The 23,726-nt window shown below is 54.3% G+C and overlaps 1 protein-coding gene across 7 annotated transcripts in view; it reads left to right on the top strand.

Annotated features, from left to right (window-relative positions):
* RALGPS1 (Ral GEF with PH domain and SH3 binding motif 1) overlaps nt 1–23,264 on the top strand; it is a 299,089-nt gene extending 275,825 nt beyond the window's left edge. For 5 of the 7 annotated variants that reach the window (XM_065928425.1, XM_065928423.1, XM_065928426.1 and 2 more), the window contains 6 exons: nt 10,022–10,105; nt 11,382–11,487; nt 13,260–13,352; nt 13,525–13,630; nt 14,223–14,314; nt 18,692–23,264. In XM_065928425.1, the coding sequence (XP_065784497.1) occupies nt 10,022–10,105; nt 11,382–11,487; nt 13,260–13,352; nt 13,525–13,630; nt 14,223–14,314; nt 18,692–18,721 (511 nt within the window). In that variant the 3' untranslated portion in view covers nt 18,722–23,264. The remainder of the gene's footprint in view (nt 1–10,021; nt 10,106–11,381; nt 11,488–13,259; nt 13,353–13,524; nt 13,631–14,222; nt 14,315–18,691) is intronic. The other 2 variants (XM_065928430.1, XM_065928427.1) reach the window with 1 other exon arrangement.
* The last annotated feature ends 462 nt before the right edge of the window (nt 23,265–23,726 follow it).

Below are 23,726 nucleotides of genomic sequence, written 5' to 3'. Positions count from 1 at the left end.
CCGCTACCCCAGCAGGGGGCGAGAGCCAGACAGATAGCAGGCAGACATCAGATCTGACTGGCAGAAGTTTGACTCAGCACCAATCGGGGACTCCTGGGGCGACCCTGAGGAAAGGGGGTTTAAGGCAACCCAGCGTCTCCCCAACCACACACAAGCCTGAATAGTACCCAGACCTGGACCTGCTCATGGTTCATTCATCCCTTCGGTTATTCACCCATTCACTCATTCACCCATTCACTCATTCATTCCTTTGTTTACTCATCCATTCATTTGTTCATTCATTTACTCCTCCATTCCTTCATTCATTTATTCATTCACTCATCCATTCGCTCACTCATTCATTCATCTATTTTTTCGTTCATTCGCTCACTCATTCATTCAAAGCTGTTTATTAAGCAGGTTCTCCCTGCCAAACACCTCGCTAGTCTTTGAGGGTGGCGGACATGGTTCCTGCCGAGTCCCCACGACTGAGATGGGAGCTGCCAGGAAGGAAGGGGGTGAGAGAATTCCCACCTCAGGGACACAGTGCTGTGTTCCACTCAGAGGGGAACACCGCACGCTTTGGCGTTTGGATTCTTTCTCTTCCACTTGGGATTTAGCGGTAGATTCAACTTAGAGTTTAGCGGTGGATTCACTCTACGTCCAAGTGTCTCTAACAGGCCATTTTGGAGAGCTTCCTGGCAAGCACCTGCCGCCCACGCAGCCCCGGTGCAGGTGCTCAGCCTGCCTCCAGGGCCCTCGAAACAGCACCCTACCCCCATTTCTCATCTCCTTGGGACCCCGCGCCCAGTCCGGCCCCTCCTTCCTGAGGGGAACAGGAGACCGCCTGCTTTGGAGATTCAAGGCGGCCCTGACGGTCCAGACGCCAGGTGCCCCCCGCCCCCGTGGCCCAGCCTCCAGCCTCCATTTCCGTCCTGCACTAGCCTCTTCTCATGTCCCCCAGAAAGAGTTCACTCCCTCAGAAACATGTGCGCATTCGAGACTTCCTCGAAGACCCCACGGCAGAGTTGGAGAGGCTTTACCTCACCTTCGAAATCTTTGCAAAACGTTGCTCTTTCTCTCGTAGTGCAGTGACCCTAAGTTCCCCTGGGCTCTGCCTACCCGGAGCCCCACCCACCAGACCTCCCTCCACCCTGGCCTCCCTCACGCCGCTTTGCTCCTGCTCATTGAAGGGGGGCAGATTCCCTCTTCCCTGGGAGCCGGGCCTCCCTCTTCCTGGGCCCAGAGGCCAGCAGGTACACCCACAGAGCCTCCCCTCCTGGACCCCCGCCTGCTGTTCCTGGCAGACGCTGTAAGAATGCGCTGTCCCTGCATCCTTATATCTGCGTGAGGAGATGGTGACCTCGGAACCAGAGACGAGGGTGCAGGAGAGGGCTGGGCCGCAGGGGAAGAGGTCCTAGTTCCCCAGTCCCCAGAGGCCAGGCAGGGGCAAGGGGGAAAGCACCTTGCCCCGCAGCCCTGAAACTTAACAGGGTACAACCTTCAACTTACTTGCCCACCAGTCCCCCAAACCCTAGTGACAAACTTGGCCTTGGCCAGGGAGACACTTGGAAGCAGATGCGAGCTTGCGTGGCAGGGAGGCCCAGGCCAGTGGCCCCCACCACCACCAGCCCTTACCCCTCGGTTGGTCTGAGGCCACATCAGTCAGCCTGGAGGCCATGTGAACAGACCAGCAGGATGGTTCTTATTGTCTGGCCAAGGGGGTGGTCATGTGGCCCATCGTGTGAGTTTGTCTCCCCGGGTTGGGTCACACTCCTGGATATTTCAGCCTTGGGGCCCCAAGGCGCCCTTGGGCGATCCTCTGCAGTCCAGAGCTTGGACTGAAGTGGCCAGTCCTAAAGAGCAGGCGTGTTGGAGCCCCCAGTATCCTGGTGACCCTCTGGGCTGCTCTCTGTGGGAGTGGGCCAGGTGTGGCCACCGGGTCCTGTTCCTGCTGGGCCTGTGGAGTGGGGGTTCAAGGGTCACTTCCGAGCTCCGCTCATCTCCTGTCCCTCATCCAGCTCAGCCTCAGCGAGTCACAGGCCTGGGTGCTGGGGAGGGATGGGAATAAATGGGAGCCAGGGAGTGGCCAGACCCTGGTGGTATGGGTCATTTCTTAGCCCTCAGAGACCCCCAAAGACCCTCCCCTATCGTCAGGGCCCAAAATGAGGACAGAGTGGTGGTCCTGGCTCAGGGACCTCCGGGGAACCAGAGGCCAGAGCGTCACTGGGGAGGGGGCAAGCGTGGGACCCCCCTCATGTCCCTGACCTGCTGTTCTCTCACCTCGGGCTTCCTGGGAGTGGGACAAAGCGAGAGAGCCCCGCATCACGTCTGCCTTCCCAAGGAGGGAGGGGACGGCCCTGAAAGGCATTTTCAGCGCTGCGAGTCCTTGATGAACTGAAATGTAGGGGCTGTGGACATTGCCCCAGGCTGGCCCCAAGCCAACCTCAGGCTCGTCACAAAGGGGAAGGGGAGCGCGATTGTTAGGCGGGCATGTCGGGAAGGGATAACAGCTGCTTCTCTGTGCCTGAGGAGAACAAGAGTATCAGCCCAGGAGTTGAACATTTTAAGTGAGGCTTTTAGAGAAAGCAGAGTGGATGACAGGGATGAACACCTGTGTGTTTGTGTGTGTGTGTGTGTGTGTGTGTGTGTGTGTGTGTGTGTGTGTGTGTGTGTGTGTGTGTGTGTGTGTGAGAAAGAGAGAGAGTGCATGGGATCATCTTGGTTATCTCTGCTTGTAGAGTTATTGAGTGAGTTTCTTTCCTTTATTTTCTTTTTCTGTAGTCTCCAAATTTTCTACAAGTGCTAAATGTTTCTCTTTCACCCAGGAAAAAGTAACATTTAACTTTTCTAAAATAGGACATAATCAGAAAGGCTTAAGGGTCAGCTTTTAAGGGGTAAAATAGGAAAGCAGGTCATTACGAAAGTTCATTACGAAATACTCAGCCTTCTGTCTCCTCTAGCCTGTGAAGAAGAGCCTTCTCACGGGACGAACTGGCCAAAATACAGGTGGTGGAAAGCCTGGGAGGCAGAGGGGTCCTTGGAGGAAGCCCCCTCTGGTGGGAGAGGGGAAGGGAGCAGGAGAGTAAACTGCAACACCACCCCCCACTCCCCGCCACTGCCACCCTCCCAAACCCTGCCTTCTGGGGGAGGGGGAGGATGCAGCAGGGGGATGGTCACAGCTCACGGCCAAGGTGGGAGATAGATTTGGTCAACATGCCAGGTGCACAGAGGGTCGGGAAGAGGACATGATGGCAAAGTCTAGCAGGGGGGATCGAGTCAGAAGGCGGCTTCAGGGGTGACTTCTATAGAGGTGATGGTTCAGCAGAAGCCCAAGGACACCGAGTGAAAAGGACTAGAGTGGGCCCTTGGGGGCGGGGGTCGAGGGACCTGGGGAGGCTGCGAGGCCTGAGCCATGTCCTGGGAGGAGAGGTAGCCTCTCCTCCATCAGGGATGGAGGATCTCCATCAGGGATGCTGAGCATCCCTGAGGCTCTGCGGGAGCGGTAGGGTCCGCGATGAACCTGGTCTCTGGAGTTCTGGGTGTGCCTCTGCAGGGGGAGGTCATGGTGGCTTCTGGATGTTGTCAGCCATGTTGGGGGAGGGGGAGGCTGAGGTCAGGGCTGCTTGTGCTCTTGGTGACCTTGGGCATGTCCCTCAACCTCTCTGAGCCTTGGATGCCCCCAACTCTACAGGAAGGATGCTCACAGGAAGATCTGGGCATGTAAGTGCAGTTGCTCTGGTCAGGGAACTTACTTTGGGATGTGTATGAACTTCACTCAGTAGGAACCTCTTGCCAGCAAGCAAGCGATCCTGGAGTCTAGGACTGGGTAGGGTGAAGAGAGAGTCCCCCATGTGGCAGTTCAGTCATCCTGGGATGGATGGACTGCGTGAAGGCAGGTGTCCACCATGCCTCCTGGCCTCCGGGGTGACCAAACTGTGGAGAAGGCACCTGTAAGTGGGGGCTGTCGACACTTGGGCCACGGGTGCTCTGGGGTGTAGAGGAGATTCTATAATGCAGATTCTGCCCTGTACTCTCTTTAGCCTCTGGAATCTCCCAGCATCCTCTGGGAGACCCCAGGAAAATGGAATCATGGCAAGAGAGCCCCAGGCCTGCCATTCCCAAGGCAGAGCCTTTGAAAACACTCCTCTCCCTCCTGGAAAAGGTCAGGGGACTCTGGCAGATGCTCTGGGATGGACCAGGGCTCAGGGGTGCCTCTTGGGCCCCAAACTCTGCCATGTGTTGGGAGAGGGAGACAAGGTTCTGGGAGGTGATCCTGGAGGCGAGGGATCAACTTTAACTGAAGTGCAAGCGTAAGGGTGGTGTTTTCAGGATGACTCTCACCAAGGGCCTCGCTGCCCCACCCCAACCCCACCCCGTCCCCCTCTGGCTGAGGTCCAATAGCCCCCCCGAGGCTCATGTCCCTCACCTGCTCACCCCTCAGTCTGGATTCCCAGGTCCATCCCACTCTGTGCCTCCATCCTGCTGCTCTGCCTTGGGTGGCAGCCCAGCTGGGTGATGAGCCAAGCTTCTGATTTTGGTTCCCCCTGAAGGCACCATCTCTTGCTTTGCTCTCAGCGTCAGGAACTGAAGTTTGGTAAATAAGTCTCCACCCAGGAGCTCAGGCTCCTCTGGGAGAGAAGAGCAGGCAGAGTCCCTGGCCTTTTGATTGACCCTGTCCTTGGGACCTGACACACAAAGGCTGGGCCCTGCCAGCTCGCTGCTGCAGCTTCCCAGGTAACTGAAAATTCTCTGCCCACAATCTCTGTGTCCAGCACCTATAGCCCCTCAGGGTCGGGACCTGCAAGGGGGGCAGGCCCCTCCTTCCACCTCATGTTACTCCTCTCTGTGCATATCTACTGTGCTTTCTGCTGTGTCTGCAGCCCAGATTTCTAGACCTCTCAGCTCACATTGGGGACACCTCTTAGCTCCCAAGTTTACATGTTAGAGCTTCACGGAGCTGCAGAGCCTGACTGTCAGCCTCTCCTATCTGATTCCTCATTGCCAGAGATAAAACCTGATTGACCTGGCTTGGATCAGGGGTTGTTCTGTCCCCTTACTTAAGCATCCAGTACAAATACAACTCCTAGGGACCCACTCAGTGGATCAGGGACACTGCCCAGAGGAGAATGTGACTCCCAGGCAGCAAAAGTCCTTTAACAATAACTGCTGGAAGGAATGTCCCAGGGCCCAGAGGACTCAGCCTGGGCAACAAGTAGGTGACCGGGTGGGCAACAAGTGGGTGACCGCGTGAGCCCCCAACACCAGAGATGGGGCAGGACTGAGCATGGGGCGGGGCTGAAGAGCTGCTGGGGATGCCAGCCCACCCGGGCCTCCCCTGCCTGTCTGGGAGCTGCTGATGGGTGCTCTTGGTCTCCCAGCCTGGTACCCCCTCCTCAGGCTGGCACGGGCTCAGGAAGGGCTGGGGTGGCCGTGGCTGCATCACCCATGTACTGCTGACGGGTCTCTGATGGAGACTCAGCAGCTGATGGAGGAGGCGTGCAGGGAAGGGCAGGGAGGCAGTGGTGGGCTTCTAGCTGGTTTGCCCAAGCTTGGTTAGTGCCTGTTCATGGAAAGAAAACCCCAGGGGCCGGGGGACACTGTGACCATTATCCAGGGAGCATGCGGTATCTCATGGTGCCTGTGTGTCGGGGTTCAGCATCTCTGCTTGGTGAGAGTTGCAAAAAGCCTGCAGAGCAGAGAGCCTGCTGCCGGTTCCCTCCAGGGGGCTGACAGCTGGGGGACATGTGTGGTCCTTAGCATGGCTGAGCAGACTCAAGAAGGCAGCTTCCTGCCTGCAGATGAGGATGAGTCATTAGGAAGTGGCTGGGACCAAGCTCTGGTCCAGTGGGCAAGGGTTTCCTGGTGCAGGTGGACACTGCTGATGAGCAGCATCACCTGGACCCTTCCACAGGAACACTCGACCAGCATCTCTGTGTATCTGAGGTAGAAGAATTGAGGGGGTGGGGTGCGTGCTCTGTCTGCTAAAACAAGATTACTGAGGCCTCAGTGTAATTGTTATCCAAGGCTCCACCCTGCTCCCCTTTCCTGGACCAGCAACAGGGACTCAAAGCTTTATGAAATTTAACCCCTGAGATACCTACTACCTAATGTATGTTGAGGGGAAGGTGCCTTTTAGACCTGTCTTGGCCTCTCTGAATTCTCAGGATGCTCTTGGTCCAAGCAGGTCCCTGGCTGCTTCCACTTCATTGGCACTTCCCATCTTTCTCTTCCCAGTGTTGTGACCTTGGGCAAGTTACTCCACCCCTCTAAGCCTCAGACTCCTTATCTATAAGGCGGGGATCAGAACAGTGCCTGCCCCACAGTGCTATGATAAAACAGGATAATGACCCAGGACTGCTTAGCAGTTGCCTGGTACCCATAATCCCAGTCATCACCATCATCCCATCATCTGATCATCCTCATCCTCACCATCATCCTATCATCTTTATCTTCCTCCTCTTCATCGTCATCTTCTTGAACACCCTTTGGGACTGAGGTTCTGCTTGGTTGCAAGCCCACATATTTCCCAGACCAAACTTCCCATGAGGAAGGTGGCCTACTGCAGGCCTCCATCCCACCAAGATCTGTCCCCAAGAGGGACCCATAGAATGGCCTTCCTGGGATGCATTCTGTTCAGCCACTTGTTCTCAGCATGCTGCTGGAAAAGGTGTCTGTGACTCTAGAGTTGGGAGCTCCCTGTGTCAGTTGGAGATGTCCCATGATTTCTGGAGTTCACCAAATACCACTGCCCATTCGTTTTGCATGTTCTGGTCCTGAACATTCAAATAACATTCTCAGAGCAGGGATGTGATCAGATGGTCTGGTTCCAGTGGCTAAAGATCCTGGCTCTTCTCTACTAGACCCAGCCAGAGCCACCCCACGTGTCACAGCCCTCCTCCAGCCTGGCGAGGCTTGCTTTGGGAGGAAAGGCCGGCCACCACCCTGCTTCTAGTCTCCTAAAAGCTGGCCTCGGCAAAAAGTCACCATTCCACTGCCCTTCAAGGCCACAGTCACTCCCCAGGCTCTAGGCGGAGTGGGCTCTGACGCCCGCCCCCTGACTTGTAGCAACTTAACCAACAGGGGCCCTCGGCTTCCTGTGGGAAAGACATCCTCCCTTTGTGAGCACGTGTGTCCCCATCCCTAATGACAGGCCAGTAGGTGGCTTCACCTCCTGGAGCTCCAGTTTCCTCATCTAAGACAGGGTAAGAATGGTGGCCTCCTCACCCCCCGCCACAGAACTAGGAGGAGCAGGGTCTGAGAGCACTCAGCCATCTCATGGTAAGCAGGCGATCAATGGCAGCTGCTCTTAAGTGCCAGGCAGCCTGAACCACCAGGAGAAGACTATCCGGGGGTGGGGGGGCAATGGACCTGGGAGGTGGCCCCACCCCAGGAGACCCAGGGGCTAAGGATCTGTGGTCATCCCACCTGACAGACACTGACCGAGCCCGTTCACTGTGCACTATGACAGAAACCTGCAAGAATTGGTGCCTCTGAGAACAGACCAGGGAGCCACCCACAGGCTCCAAACACAGACTCAGTCCTCCTGACAAACTCCTCCACATGCGACAACTCAACCTGGCTCTCACTCTGAAAAGTGTGGAAGGAGCCTGGAGAGTCAGAAGGACCTGGGTTCAAACCCTGGCTTTGAACATGCCTCAGTTCAGTGTCTTCACATAACTGAGCCTCAGGTCCCTGTTCAGTGATGCTAAACAAAGCTCCCATGAGACAGTCAATGGCCAGATGCACAGGCGCGGTCACTCACTAGTGACTCTCCCATGAGCCACCCCAGTGACCCCCAGCATCCCTGCACATCCCGCCAGTCCACTGTGCTCCGGGGCACCTCACTCCTTCAGGAAGAACATAAGGAAAGACTGCTTAGAAGGCTAGACTGGTTGGAAGATGCAGGTCTTAAAGTAGAACAAAAAGTAAAGTCGTGTCCAACTCTTTGTGACTCCATAGACTGTAGCCTTGGGCTCCTCCGTCCATGGGAGGACAGAGGTCTTAAAGCTCTCTATCAATAGTCAGTTCTGCCAGCCACGGACTGTCTCACAAAAGGGGAGAGAAGGCGGCAGCGCCCACCAGCACATGACCCTGTCTTGGAACAGTCCACTGTCGTCACACATTTTCCTGGGGTGCCGGGAGCAAAGATTCATGAGAAGAAATGTGGAGAAGGGGCCAGAGGATCCAGCTCTGCAAAGGGAGGTTCCATCCTCAACTCCAGAGAGATTACAGCTCAGAGCAGGAAAGCGCATCAGACCAGGAGGCATCCTCCAGGCACAGGAGTGTCGCTGCAGAAAGTTCACTGTCAGACCCTGCCCTGCCTCATGAGGACCCCAGCCCTGACTGGGGAGAGAGGCAAGCCCAGGGCAGCCTCTAAGCCTCCACACAGCCTGCTCAAGCACGGGGCTGTGTCACACCCAGGTGTGAATACAGGGAGGAGGCAGTTCTGACCTGTGGACCGGGGCTTGAGGGTGCCAGGGCCTCTGAGCTCATGGTGGGGGCGGGGTGGGCCTGCGACCGTCTTATCACGAGGGTTGGCTGGGGAAAGGGCAGAGACTCGTTACACTTGAGGACTTGGGGGACGGAGCACGTACTGCAGCTCTTTGTCACCTACAGAGACGTGGCTGATGGACGAAGAAGACAGGGTCCCAGGGCAGTTGACCTGGATGACCGTCAGACTCCCACCAACCTTGAACTTGGGCCTCTGGGCAACAAACCCAAGAATGTCATTAAGAACTGCTCCTTCTTGAGCGGAGGATGGAGGTGCAGGGAGCAACACAGTTACCCCTCAGAGAAACCTGAGCTCAGTGAGGGTGTGATGCTGTGACGAGTGAGGACATCCCCGCACCACCCCCGGGTGTCCAGTGCCACAGGGCAACATGCGGCAACCTGGGACTGGCAGTGGACAATAGAGGGAACAGTTAAAAAGGAAGTGTGGGCCTTGTCTGACTTTATAAATTCAGTTGCCAATGGAGGGCGATAGCCCAGGGACAGACTATGCTGTGGGCTTCCCTGGTGGTTCAGTGGTGAAGAACCTACCTGCCAAGCAGGAGATGGGGTTTCGATCCCTGGGTCGGGAAGATCCCCTGGAGAAGGGAGTGGCAACCACTCCAGCATTCTTGCCTGGAAAATCCCACAGACAGAGGACCCTGGAGGGCTGCAGTCCGCAGGGTCACAGAGGCAGACACAACTTAGCACCTAAACAGCAGCAGCCACAGGCCGTACTGCGGAGATGCGGAGAAGGTTGAGGACCAAGCAGACACAGGAAGTCATTCTGCTAAGAAAGAAAAGCGTAAAGAGAGAAAGATGGAAACCTTACCCCCAAAAAGGTTAAGCTCCCTACCTGCCCTGGATGCTACACCTTCCCCTGGAAAGGCTCACTGCAGGGGAACTACAAGTGAGAAAGAGGCCAGACGGGAGCCCACGGAGGGTTCTCTAAGAGTTGGAGCACCAACTCTTAGACCGTGAAACGGATCCAGAGCAGGTTTGCAGGGGACCGTCTGGGGCCAGCAAGGAGCCTGCTGATGGAAAAGACTCAGCAGACGGAGGAATTCAGTAGCACCTGGTGGATACTGATGCTACACATGCCCCACCCCCTCCGCCCTGGGCCAACATGCAAGACAGCCCGCAATTCTGTGTCCATGAGTATACACTTTTAATTGGATTGACCATGGAATATTGGGACGATATGGGCACAACTGAGCGACTTTCACACTTACAGTGTTTTCTCTCAACCTCACACTGGGATGAGGGGTGTACCCAGATTTTAGTCATCCCCTTATCGCTGGAAGAAAGCTGAACCCTTAAGGCTGAGGAAACACTTACCTGGAGACTTGGGGACCCAACCGATGGAGACTCCAGGGATGTTGTGCTCCAGGCGTACCCCAGATGTGTTGCAGTGTAAATGAGGAGGCCAGGGGAGGAGTTGGGGCTGAGGCTTCCGGAGCTCATGACCACATGGCCTGAGATGCCCTCACCTCCTCCACGAGGGGCTCGTCTTCCCAGGCTGTTGCTAAAACTCAGCTCTTTTCCTCTGAAGCAGGGGACGTCTCTATGCCACGCTGGGACCCAACTGGCGTGTTCCAGTCCGGAATTCTCCCAGAACCCGGAGCTGCGTCTACAGGTACTCATTTACTCATGTGATCATTTACTCAACAAGTAGTTCCAGGGTGCTTGCTGGGCGCCAGGCACTGTGTTTGAGGCTGCTCACGAGACGGACACAGCCTCTGCCTTGGTCCATGGGGCTGAGACAGAAATGGAATAGAAAATCACGGGTGCTGCTGGTCCAGAGAGAGGGCTTCCCTGCAGAAAAGACTGGAAGAGTGACAGGAACTAGCCAGATAAAGGGAAGGGAGGCGTTGGGGTAAAAGAGGACCCGCAGCCCAAGGACAGCCCATGGGGCCGGGAGGCAGGAGGAGCAGGGTGATTCTGGGAGTGAAGGAGAGTCCGAGTTGTATCAAGTGAGAGACGGGAGAGGGCGGCGGGTGAGGCCAGAGAAGATGGACCAGAGCCAGGTCCAGCAGGCGGTGAGGAGGGTGGTCTCAGAGGCTCTGGAGGGGTTGCATGGGGGAGGGATGGAGAGGCAGGGGAGTGGCAGGACCCAGGTCACCCTGGCTGTGGTGTGCAGAGAGCGTGGGAGGAAGGCAAGAGTGGACGCAGGGAGGCCAGAGGAGAGGGTCGGGCAGTTGCTCAAAGGATGACCAAGTTCTGCCATAAGGCGGGGGGTGGGGTGGCTGAGCTGGGCAGTCAGGCATGTTTAGGGCATGGGATCACTGATTCTGGGATGCCGAGGGAAAGCAGCTGAGCTTCAGTGCGGCATTGAAGGAGGTGCTATCCAGGGAGCCGAAGCCAGGTCTTAGGATGGAGGCCTGGGCTGGCGCTGCACTGGGGCTCCTCACCTGCAGGTGGCACCCGAATCCCCGTGGCAGAGCGGGAGGGAGACGCCCTGAGGCAAAGGTGCAGGGCATGAGGATTTGGGGTCCCCCCACCCACCCCGCCCTCTTACTCCACTCCCTTCCCTCCTACTTCCTCACTGAGAGGAGAGGGTGCTGCATGGTCCCAAGAGCTGCAGGGGGAGAGGAAGCAGGATACGGTGTGGGTGATGCTAGGAGCTAGGTTACAGGGAGCAAGCGTGGTCCCCAAGCCTAGAGCTGCTCAGCGCTCAGAAAGACAAGGGAAAGGCACGTTCCAAGCTGTGGACGAGCCCAGAGCTGTCTTGCTTGAGGCTTTCTGTGGCCTCAGAGCCCTCCCTCCTGGGACTGGCTCAGCCCTGTTGAGTTCTCGGTCTGTGGACCTGGACCTGGACCTGGCAGTTGGGGGCCCGTGGGCCCCTTGGGTGAGAGGGTGCCTGTCCCCAGCTCCTCTGGGTGATGTCTGACCCGTGTTCTCCCCCTGCCCAGCCCCACTGGCCCATGCATCTGTACACTGGGGAGCTCTGCGGCGGCCCCCACCATGGAGGGGCCTCTGAGAAGGAAAACTCTGCTCAAGGAGGGACGGAAGCCTGCGGTGAGTGCAGAGGCAGCAGGGAGGGCATGGGTTCCAGAGACCAGCCAACCAGGGTCCCAGCCCTGGCCACGCCACTGAGTGGGCAGGGCCTCAGTTTCCACATCTGTAAATTGGGATAAAATAGTCCCTACTTCCCGGAGGACGGGGCGGGAAGGTCATGTGTGTGGCCCTGCACAGAGTGAGCAGACGGTGGACATCGCTGTGTGATTATCTTGAGGGCAGGTGGAAGCCTGGAGGCCCCGGGAGTCAGGGTGGATTCTGTGCCTGAGATGGTCAGCATGGCCTGGGAAGTATTGCTAATGCAGATCCCCTCCCCGCTCAGGAGCATCATGAAACGTGTGGTGGAAAGGACAGGGACCAGGGATCGAGAGACCTCTCAGGCTCCAGCACTAGCCACCAGGTCACCCCGTGCCGGACCCAGAGGTCCCTGGCTCCGTGACCCCTCAGCCCCTTGCAAAGGCCTCTTTGTTCGTTCTCTGGGACAGCCATGACTAGCTGCCCGCAAACCCGCCTGTGAGCTGCGTCTCCAGGCAGCATTTGCCGGTGTCCGCTCTGGCCTCCCTCTCCTGCTCCGGCTGCTGCTTGCCCCCGTCCACTGCCCACGAGGCCACTTGGAGACGCTCCCTCCCACCGATGCCCAGCATGAAGATGCCAGGCCCCTAGTCTGGGGGCCGGTCTAAAAGTTCCCCATCTCTGGGTGCCAGGAGGTTCTTGGGTGAGGAGAAGCATCTTCACCCTAGCCCTGGGCCACACTCTGTCCCTTGGACTCAGTGTCATGCAGCATCCTGTGACATGAGGCCCTGTATCTGGTCTGCTGTACAGACCTGCTTGCCACCCTTCTGTCCCTACAGCCAGGCCCCAGTCTTCCAGAAACCAGAGCGAGACAGTATCCTAAAAGCACTGTTGTCCCAAACGCTGGTTGGCCCACTGGTAAAGCGATGAAGTCAGTCCAGGGGGTCATGACCCATTGTTTTGAATAGAATAGACCGGAAGATGTTGGAGTTTCTTACACGTGATACAGATGAGTATGCTTTCATGAAGCTTCTGTTGGTTCAACACACAGTACCATGACCACCTGGCAGGGGTGTCATCAAAAAGGTCTGAGAGCCACTGCTTTCATCATCTGAGACGATGCAGCACCCCTGCCCCTACCAGCGTGAAGAGGAGCCCCCCAGGCCGTGATGCAGGGCGATCTGCTGAACCCCTGTCCTTCCGTGATGAGATATTTGCTTCGCTTTTGCAGAACTGGCTTTTCCAAACCAATGAGTGGAGCCCCAAACCAGGGATTCCAGGCCTTATGCCTAGAGAAACAAAAGCTACACCACCAGTTTGGCCCTGCCGGGCATCACCCCTTCTAGCCATAAATGCTTTCGAGGTGCTGCCATTCGCTCTCAGCCAAGAGTACCCATCACAGACGTTCCAAGCTGTGGTTTCCACTTGTCCATTTTTCCCCAGGACGTTCTTGGATTCGGGTCACCCGAACTCATAGAAGTTGTGCCTTGGCACTAAACATGGTGGGAAAAGGAAAGGCTCTGGGAGGAAAGGAGCCAGGAAGGGGGGGGGAGGTCTGGGGCTGATGATCTGCTGAGGAGTCCCGCTGGCTGCTCGGGGCCCCGGAGGAGTGGCACCGAGGGGTGGAGGGCGGGGCAGAGAGGAGACCTACGCTGGCCCCGCTCAAGGAGGGGCCGCCCTTCCATCCCTATGCCGGGGTCTCTAATCAGGCAGCCCCTGCCACTTGCGACACTGTCACTCTGCCTCCCCTTCCTCCCTAGCTGTCTTCATGGACCAGGTACTGGGTCATACTCTCAGGATCCACCCTCCTGTACTACGGAGCCAAGTCGTTGCGGGGCACAGACAGAAAGCACGTATGTTCCGTGAAAGAACTCTCTGTGCTGGGCCTTCATGTCGTGTGAACTGCTGGGGGTGTGGGGGGAAGGTGGGGAAAGGTGCTGGGGATGGGAGGGAAGTTTGCCTGGCCCAGGTGAGCCTTCCTAGGCGAGCGGAGGGCCTCCTGACTATGCTGTTGTTCCCCTGCAGTATAAATCCACACCTGGCAAGAAGGTCTCCATCGTGGGCTGGATGGTGCAGCTGCCTGACGATCCTGAGCACCCGGACATCTTCCAGCTGAATAACCCCGACAAAGGTAGGCGGCAGGCCAGAGCTGGTGCCTGTAGCCTCTCTCTGCCCTGTTCCTTCTGCGGCTAAATGCGCGTTTTGAAACAGTAGGGACTTTTGAGGCTGCTGCTTTCCCTTCACGTTAGGTTCTGATGTTCACAGAGTCCCCTCATTCGCCCCTAAAAGCTGCTTAGACCTTGGTGGTGGATGTGTCCACTGAGCAGTGTGCATGGCACGTGGCTGTTGGAATCCTTTTCACCTATGGCTGCTGGGACCCGTCTCCCTGGAGCTGTGGCCTCGGGGTCACTGCTGGATGAGGCAGTGACTTCGAAGCTGGAGGAATCTGTTTTATTTTATGCATTTGAAACCTTATTCTGAGAAGGATCCACAGGCTTCCCCAGAGCCCAAGACCCCATGGCGGGAAAGATGGTTGAGAGCCCTGGTCCAGAGAGATGGGGGCAGCGGGAACACAGGAGCCTCCTACTCCACATCCCCTGAGCTCATCTTGGGCTGCTCCTGACCTTCTCCAGGATAGTCACCCAGGTTCACGCTTATCTTCACACCACAGGCAGGCCCTCCCATGTGACTTTCCTCTTAACCAGTGGCCTTTCTACCACCAGGCAATGTTTACAAGTTCCAGACTGGCTCCCGGTTCCATGCAATCCTGTGGCACAAGCATTTGGATGATGCATGTAAAAGCAACAGGCCTCAGGTAAAGTCACCAAAGTCCTGATTGTCACCTGAAATACCCTCTCTCACCCTCGGGCCAAGAGTCCACAGAAAACACACCTTCCTCCTTCCCCCAGAGACTATCAGCTAGGCTCCCAGGGACTCTCTTTTGATCAGTTTTTCCCCACGAGACAGGGCACCCCCCCCACCCGGCCTAGAACTAAGCCCAGCTTCAGACTAGAACTTTGAACCTGTCTCCTGTGTCTTTCCTACTAAAGGAAAAACCACAAAAACATCCCATCAGAGACAGGTGGCAGGAGAGGTACTGCCCCATGGGTCAGGCTACAGCATCTATTGAGATCATCCCCCTGAAAGTTGATTTTTGGGCATCCTCTAACCTGACCAAAGTACCGCCCTGCCCCCCACAACCCTTAGGAATAAGGATAATAGCTAACTTTTTGAGAGCCAACCATGGCTGTTGGTGAGTGGGGCTCCCCACTCCTTGGCATGTTTGAACCAATGGGACCACTGGTTTGCCAGACCCTGGCTTGAGGCTCACTCCCACCCCCATGCCACCCGTCCCAGGACCAGGCTTGAGGCAAGATGCTTTACATGCAGTAATTGGCTGAATCCTCCCAGCATCCCTGTGGGGTAGGTTCCCGAATTGTCCCCATTTTATACTGAGGTCACTGAGGCTCGCAAAGTGGTGGACCCTGGTTTAAGGCCCCCTGGTGAGTGAGGTCTCACCCCCTCCTGCCTGACACCAGAGTCTAGACCTGCCACCCCTGAGCTGTCCCACCGCAGGCATCCCCAGGGCCCCTGACTTGTTCAGCCTCCTGCCATCGAGCCAGAGGCCTGGAAGCAGAGACTCCACTGTCCAGGCTTGTGAGAGAGGTGGCCGCCCAGCACTCACACCAGCCCAGGCAGCATGTGGGCCGCTGGGAGTAGAACCAATGCTCCCGGCCGGCTGTGAACTTCCCTGACCTGTTCCTTAGGATGAGCTGGAAGAGGGTGGGGGCAGGGGAGCCGGGTCCCCCTCCTCTGTCTAGAGAGCGAACATCAGGGCTGGACTAGATGGAGGCAGCTTTGAGGAGGAGGAAGTTGGTGCGGAGGCCAGGCCAGACGCGTGGGGCTGGGAGGGCCGGGGCTGCCGTGGTGCTGGTCGCAGCCCAGTCACAGGTTTCTTGGCCCCCAGGGTGATTCTCACAAAGCAGAGGGAGGTGTCTGGTGGCATGTCCTGTGATTCTGTGCTCAGTGTGCGCCCATTTAGGGTTTTCATCTGTAACATAGATGAGGATATGTGTGACAAGCTGATCAAATTAGACATGACAAGAAGCTCGACGGCAGAATTAGCAGAAAGTCCTTGACAAACTAGAACAGGAGGGCAAGACCAATACAGGGATAAACTTGAGGCCCCACAGGGAAACTCAAGATAAACTGCACTTGAGTCCCTCCACTCATTTGCTAGGAATTTGTCCCCGGGCACATGCTAACACATACACACACAGGCTGGTGGAGAGAGTGTTCACTGCAGCACTGTCCTTAATAGAAAGAAAGAAAAGCCACTGGAAACTTTGCTGACCCTCAGTATGTCCCTACTGTGCAGCCCCTGATGTGTGTGTGATCACCTAAAAGGTGCTGCAAGTCACAAGTGAGAAAGCTTAAGTGTAAAAACACATGTCAGGACGATCTCATTTGTATTAAAACACTGCATATTTATCATATGCATGGTGGTGCACGTAGCATTTCTGAAATAGCATACAGGAGACTACAGTTCTGAGGTTTCTAGAGCATGTTTTTCATGTTAAGCAAATATAACTGCCCCTCCCCGTGATGAGACCAGGGTCCTGGGTTGACACTCACCTCAAGGTGATGAACTAGGTGCCGCCTCAGGTCACCTTAGGAGAGGAAGAGCCCCCTGCCCTCCTCTGCTCTGGTCACGCGGTGCCTGCCTGGGGCCCCTCCTTGGCTCTGAGGGCACAGCGCCTGGAGCTCACCTGTACTCAGGTGGCCCCAAGGAATGACAAGAACTGAAGCCCTGAAGTGGGCCACACAGACAGTGGGGCGGAGAGAGAGACGGGCGCTTCCTCGGTGTCTGCCCCATGAAGACAGTCATGGCTCTGGGGGGTTGGGCAGTCAGGAGAGGGACAGTTGCCCTGAACAAGAGCCTGTGTCCTGATCTGGGGGGCTGAGGGTGCGGCCTGAGAGAGGCAGCAGCCCTGCAGCGGGTAGCAGGGACCTGGGTCAAACCCCCTTAGCAGGGGACGTGTTTGGTGTGAAGGACAAATGGATTGCATACCATGTCTGGCAAATGTGGTCTTCCCGCAGTAAGGTTTTGCAACACTGAAGTATTTTTGTCCAGTTTTTAGACCTAAGGGAGAAGGTCTTCTATTTTTTTTAATACTTTTTACCTCTAATTTACTTTCAACCAAATATTCCTGCTGTCTGCTGTATGTAATAATAAAAAATGGTAACAACTAACTATTCCACAGCAGGGGATTACTGAAACAAGACACAATGCCTGCCTGCGATGGCATACAAAGGGGCTGTGGAGAAGGATGTTACAGAAATGCCTCTCCTCCCGTAGAAACTCTCGGTGCCTGAGATGATTTTTTTGTGGAATTTCATTTCTTAAAATCGTCTGTGCTAATAGGGAATACATGCATGCATGTATGTGCTAAGTCGCTTCAGTCATGTCCAACTCTTTGTGACCCTATAGACTGCCCGCCAGGCTCCTCTGTCCATGGGATTCTCCAGGCAAGAATATTGGAATGGGTTGCCATGCCCTCCTCCAATGGATCTTCCCAACCCAGGGATAGAACCCTCATCCGCATCTCCTGCATTGCTGGTGGATTCTTTATCGCTGAGCTGCTAGGGAAGACCAATAGCAAGTACACTTAAACTTACTGATAGCATGTACATAAGGTGCAAACCTCAGCAATAAAGCAAATAACCATGTGCCCCCGACCCAGCCTAATGGCAAGACTTCCCCAGGCCTCAGAACACCTCCCTCCCAGGGTGGTCTTCCTAATTCTGTCTCTCTCCCACCCACTTGCACCCCGTAACTGCACTCCTGATTTGTTTACTGTTCCTTTAAAGCAGTACCACATGTATTTGATTTCTTAATGTGTTATCTGGGGTACACTTTTAGTTTTTGTTCATATTCACTGTTTATTTCGTTATGCGTTCATTCATTCATTCATTCATTCATCTGGTTGTGTCAGATCTCGGACGCAGTGCAGGCTCTTCCATTGCCGCGCACACACTCTAGTTGTGGTGTGTGGGCTCAGCAGTGCGGCGCACAGGCTTCGCTGCCCTGCAGCCTGTGAGATCTTAGTTCCCCGACTAGGGATGGAGGCCACGTCCCCTGCATTGCAAGGCGGATTCTTAACCACTGGACCACCAGGGAAGTCCCTGGATTACATTTTTTTAAAAAAACTTCTTTTAAAAACACAGAACCATTACTGCACAGCTCCTTCTGTGACCTGCTTTTTCTCCTACACTATGTTCCTAGGATACCTCTGTGTCAGTGTGTGTAGCTGTGATTCATTTCTTTGTAATTTTTTATCACTTCTCCTGTCCGTGATCCCAAGAATGATTTCCTGCTTCTTGCTATTTTGAACAGTGCTGCCATGACCATTCTTATAACTGTCTCCTGGTGCAAGGAGATGCATTTTTTTCCAGTTCATCATTTTGACCAAATTGACACCAAGATGGATTTGTTTTTGATGAAACTGCTCCTCATCAAATTTCCTGGAACCCCACGGCCATGCTGGGGAGGAGGCCTGGGGCTGGGGGCAGGTCAGCAGCTTTGAAGGGAAGGAGAAGCATCCTGATCTTGGGGCTGGGGGTCCCACAGTAAAGGGAGCTGGGATCTGGTCCTGGGGACACAGCATAGGAAGGTCTCGGGGTTCCTGACGTCCCCAAACTTCCTCCTTCTTGTTGTACTTCTACTTGCCAACTCCTGCCATCCGCTAACCACCCCTCTGCTCTCCAGAGGCACGGGCTTACCTTACAGGCTTGGTCATCTCTTCCTGCAAATGCACTTGTGCTTTGACCCAAGGATAGTGGTTGAGAGTGGGTGCCCTGTCACTCACCCGCTGTGTCCTTCACCTCCCTAAGCCTCAGTTTCGTCATCTTTATAATGGGAACAATTCCAGTACCTGCCTCCTGGGGTTGTTGTGAAGGCTCAGGACACAATACCAATGGAGTCCTAAGAGCCCTGCCCGGCCCATGGTGGCCCCCTAACACGTGGCGGCTGTTACTATTGCCATGTCCTCGCCCCAGCCCCGCCCACTCATTCACAGACTGTCCGGGAGAGGCCTGAACCCTTCCCTTAGGGACCACCCCTCCACTCCCCCAGCCCCAGCCCCTTCTGAAAGGTCGGAACTTTGACAAGAGACTGAGCTTTCTCTTCTAGGTACCTGCAAACCTTATGTCATTTGAATAAGTCTCTGCAAGACTTGGCGTGACTTCAGAGGCCTCTGGGAGCCCGGCCTGGGACTGGTGGCCAAGCGCACATCGGGGGCACAGGCCGCTGGCGGGGTGCTGGGAGACTCAGACCTGGACTTGAGGGGACATGGCCTCACAGTCCTGAGAGCTCCGCCGATGTGGGGTCCACCCACTGATCCCCAGCCATCCTCATGCCCCCCATTCTGCAGCACCACCTCGGGGGGCCTCGGTCGGTCCCCAGACTGTACACCCTGCCTGCCTGCCCACCCAGCCTGGGCCCGCGTCTGTCCACCAGCTGCTGCTGCGACCAGAGAGCACCCGGCCCACGTTGGGTCCCCAGGGCTTTCTCCTGCACAAAGAGTGGATGGCGACCCCCGTGTGAGGGCCAGAGGGACGAGACGGGCTGGGGACTGGCTCTTTTCACCCCAGCACGTGGGGTCGCTCGCCCACAGGGCTGCCTCAGATTTTGTACACCCGAAGCGTCCTCTGCGTGTGTGTGCTGTGTCTGTGTGCGTGCAAGCGAGCGAGCGTGGACTCTCCGAGAAACATGCATTTTGGCACAAGACTCGTGACATCACACACTTCATTCTCTTTGAGGCCCTGCTTTCACCTTAAGCGATAGACTCATCCACCGAGGAAGGTCAGAGTGAGAGCCCAGATTCCTCCTGTGTTAAGGGTCCCTCGCATTCTTTTACTGTAAACAAACAATGCCTTAAATTGTGTCTTGTTTTCTGTTCCTATGGGTGCTATTCATCCGAACGGCCTGCTCCCTGGGCCCCCGGGCCCTCCCAGGCCTTGTTGCCGTCGGCTCTTCTGAGATAGGACCCGGCTTCGGAACCACAGGCTGGGCCGGCTGCCGGCCTGCTTGCTTCCTCCCAGCCCCCTCCCGCAGGGTCTGAAGGCGCCCCCCCCCCACTTTCTCCTCCCCCGTCCCCCCACCCTGTCCTGTGCCAGCATGGGAGCTACTTTCTGCCAGCTTCTCGAGGCCAACTGTGTGCAGTGACCTGACCTGCTGCACAGAAGCTACTCTGCACCAACCTCTCCCCAAAGGGCCAGGCTTTCGCTCCCCCCACCTCATCTCTTTGCCTCCACTGCCAGGGCGGGGCCTCTGGGACTCCTGATTACACTGGGGAGCCTGAGTGACACTGAGGCCTTAAGCTCCCCCATTCTTGCCCCCAAACACAGTCACCAGCAAATTCTCCATCATCCAAGTCCAAGGGCACAATAGTTGATGACCATGGTGACGAGAGAACAAAGCCTCGGGGGGCGGACAGTCAGAGCTCTGGTTTCAGCTGAGAGCTCTTCAGGTGAACAATGTCCTTCACCTGTCACTCCTTGTCATGTTTTTAAGTGACTTACTTTGCACAAATACATTTTTATTTAAAGTCATGAATAAAAATTAGCTTTATTTATGGTAGCTTTATCACTGTAGCTTCTCCCCCCAGCCCCTTCCTGCCTTCTCCCCTCCCCTCTTCCTCCCTCTTTTTTTTAATCTGGGTGTCCTGATTCTGAGAAGGAAACCTGAATGATTTTTTGAAAGAGACTGGATTTTTGGGTCCTTGTCACTCTCATGGTTTCAGAGCTCACGCTGATCAGACAGCAAACTACTCTTAAAAGAGTTTCTGTGCAAGATGCTTCAAAACAACACCTTAACCCCTAAATGGTAATAGGTCGATTTAAGAACTGCCAAAGAACCCACCCCTGTATTTTGATCAAAAGGTGACCACTTTTCCTAAAATTCAGATGAATTAGTGAGGAAAGTGATTGTCATTGGGGTCTTATTTTGTGATGGCACCTTACTGTGCTCAGTAACTAACTTCCTTTGGAACAGGTCTAGAATACTTTGGTGGTGGGAGAAACGCCCAATGGGGAAGTTGAGGCCATCAAACCTTGTCCATCGTTGGTGCTTCACATACCCTCTTGCAGCTGGGGTCAGATGCATGCACCTAATTCATACCAACAACTGCTCAAACTAGCATCTGGAGTCTGAATGAACATACCGGACACCCCAACACCTCTCACCAGAACCATGCAGTGTCAATGATTTAACGGATATTATCTCTGATTCTACCTGCTAATTTTTTTTTAAGTCTAAAGTTTGAATGCAATTGCAAAACTACTTTCCTTAAGTTTCTCTACTCTTCAAACTGTCCTGGTTTTTCCACCATGAGATGTTATAGAAGCCAATCCAAAAACCTCAAAATTTCAGGCTCCACTAAATAAGATCACTCGCTGCCCTTTACAGATTTTCTTTATCTTTCATAAACGTTTTCTTCTGAGCCCAATTTTGAAATAGCACAATCGCAGTTCTTGTCAAAGTGTTTAGTCTTCTCACTAGTTGAAATTGACCCCATGTCCCCTCCTGGAAACATTCTTAGCTTGGACTCTCCATAGAACTGGTAAGAACCTTGAACTTACCAGAAGAGTCCTGAGGATAAAGCTATAAGGCTCCTGGCTCTCCCAGCAGGGGCTCAGGGCCACGCTTGCTGTCTTCCTAACTTTGGTTTGTCCTTCATGCCGCCAGTCATAGCAAGCCAGGGGCAGAGGGAGGGCTAGGCCCAAACCCCAAAAGGGAGAGTCCCCAGGTGGGTTCTCACCCTGGAAGAAAGCATTCCTGGGTCTTGCTCTCTGACTCACCATTGAACACAAATGTCTGTGAAAACACTGAAAGTGATGTCTCTGGTATGTGTATGCTGTATCTTTTTTTTTTTTAAGCAAACAAATCCCTGAATGAAAGTTCTAGAGTGCTGTCTACGACCTGTGGAGTAGATAGCTAGTATCCTTATGATGCCATGCCAACAGCTCACTCACCTATCCCCAAGAGTAATTTTCACTCCTCTCCGTCAAACGCGTTCTGTAGCTCAAGGTCAACCAAGTGCACTCTGACAACTGAAAGTTTCTGGAGGACAGATTTGGTGGAAAGCTGTAGAAATATTGATCTGAGTGTGCCCATTGGGACAGTGTGGCCTGCCTCCCCTCCCTGGAGAAGCCAGTTCATCACCCTGTCCCCTGTGGGCCCTAAAGAGAAGACAATGAAGGGGTTCTGCTTATGAAAGAACCCACTCTCTCTTGCCAACTGAATTTACAAAGTGTTTTTTTTTTTCTTACCAATGTGGCCAGTATTTCTTTCATCGTCTTCCTCCCACCTTCCAAGCCCAAGAAGTGTGTCTTTTAGGATGCCATTTGACAGGTGGAAGAATGGTCCACGAAACAGGAAGCCCTTACAAGCAAGGTCTGCTTTCAATCCACAGGTAGAGAGTCTAGAGTTCTGGACCCATATTACTGATGCTGAGAACCAGGTGAACAGTGCTGAAAACACAACCTGACTTACCTATTGTTACTTGGTAAATCACTTTAATCATACATCATTCTGAAATGTTGGGTGATTTCATGTTTTAAAAAGAAAAGAAAAACAAAAAAACTACAAGAGTCCTTTTGAAATAACAGACCCTCTGTGTAAAGCCACCCATTCGTCCATCGATTATCATCTCTCGTGAGTGCTTCCTGTGTGTCAGACTCTTCCTCGGGATTGAAGTGGCCGAGAACAAGATAAACCTAAGCCCTGCCCTCATGGAGCTGACCTCTCAACGAACAAATCGTCCTCACCACGCCATTTCCTCTCTCCCAGCAAGACCCTGGCTCCCCACCCCCCACAACCCCCACCCAGCACTGGGTAGAAATCCTGTGTGGATTCCTCCAGAAAGGCTTCAAAAGGCTCAACAGACTGAATAGTCTTCAATTTGCAAGTCCAGTTACTGTCCGAGCGGCCGGTTGGCACAGGACAGCCAGGCACAGAGCTATGGCTGGACGCAGGATTCTGAGGTGGAACGGGAGAGTCACGTCAGAACGCTTAGAGTATTTACTGCAGAAGTTCTTTGTTTTTAATTTCAGTGTTAAATACAACTTGAGCGAGAGCTGCTTTCCCTTGGGTGTCGAGAACTCGTCCCACGGACCACCTCACCACTGGTGCTGCACAAATGTGTGTGCGCCAGGGGCAGCCCCCAACCCCTGCTCGCAGCAGCAACGATGGAGCATCTGTGAGTTCTGTAATCACTCATCTCTTTATCCGTTTCTGAACGACTGTGACCATTCAGTAACAATAGTGATTAATTTAGTGTGGTAAAATCTTCAATAAATTTTGTGCCAAAATGCATGGTTTTTCACTTAGCATTCAAAATGTTGCATAGAGAGTAGTTTTCAATTTCTTATGTATTCCTCCAAGTAAGTTGAAAATCAATTTTTACATTTCAGTTTGTTTCTTGTTCGATCTGTTGCACTCTCCCGGGCTGTCTTTTTTTTCCAGCAGACCCCCCTGCATGCAGTTGTGTAAGGACTTTCCCTAATTCTTGTGAATTGTCTCATCCGCAGTAACCACTGAACATCAGCCCTCTGTGGGATTCTTTAGATTTTTGGTGAAGTATTTTGTTACCTCAGTCTTGTATCAAGTTGCTGTATTTTTCAGCTTGTTACGCGGATAATAATTGTTTCACTAATTAAATACTTTAGTGTATAAACATTTTTGTTTACTTTGAAATTAAATGTTTTTTCCAATGAATATTGCTCAGTTTTTTAAAGTCACGTGCATTCCTTTAGCCAACAGTTGCTGTGCTAGACACAGACATGAAGGAGGTGTGGGGACTCAACTAAGAGGTTACTAGAACATGAACGATGTACAGGAGCAGTGCCCTCGGGGAGGGGCAGAGTCAGTGCTGTGGGCACTCGGGGGCGGGACACAGAGAATTGGGGGAAGCCTTAGAGAGAGGGCAGCGCCATTTGCAGATTCATTTCAGAGATGGCTGAAGACGTGGTGGGCAGAAGAGGTGGAAAGATGTAAGAGGAGAAGGAGCAGGACGATGTTGGGGAGGCAGGCAACCTCGTCTCACTGAGGCAAGGATTTGGGGGCGTAATGGGATCCAAGTCTGAAAAGGTATGTTGGGGGTAGTTTATGATGCCACACAAAACCCAGAAACCCACTCTCACTTGTTTAAAAGGAAAGTGGTGGT

Source organism: Muntiacus reevesi, chromosome 3, assembly GCF_963930625.1.
Source record: "Muntiacus reevesi chromosome 3, mMunRee1.1, whole genome shotgun sequence".
Taxonomy (NCBI): Eukaryota; Metazoa; Chordata; class Mammalia; order Artiodactyla; family Cervidae; genus Muntiacus; species Muntiacus reevesi.
Note: the sequence above shows the minus strand (reverse complement) of the source record. Positions and strands in the feature narration are given on the sequence as shown.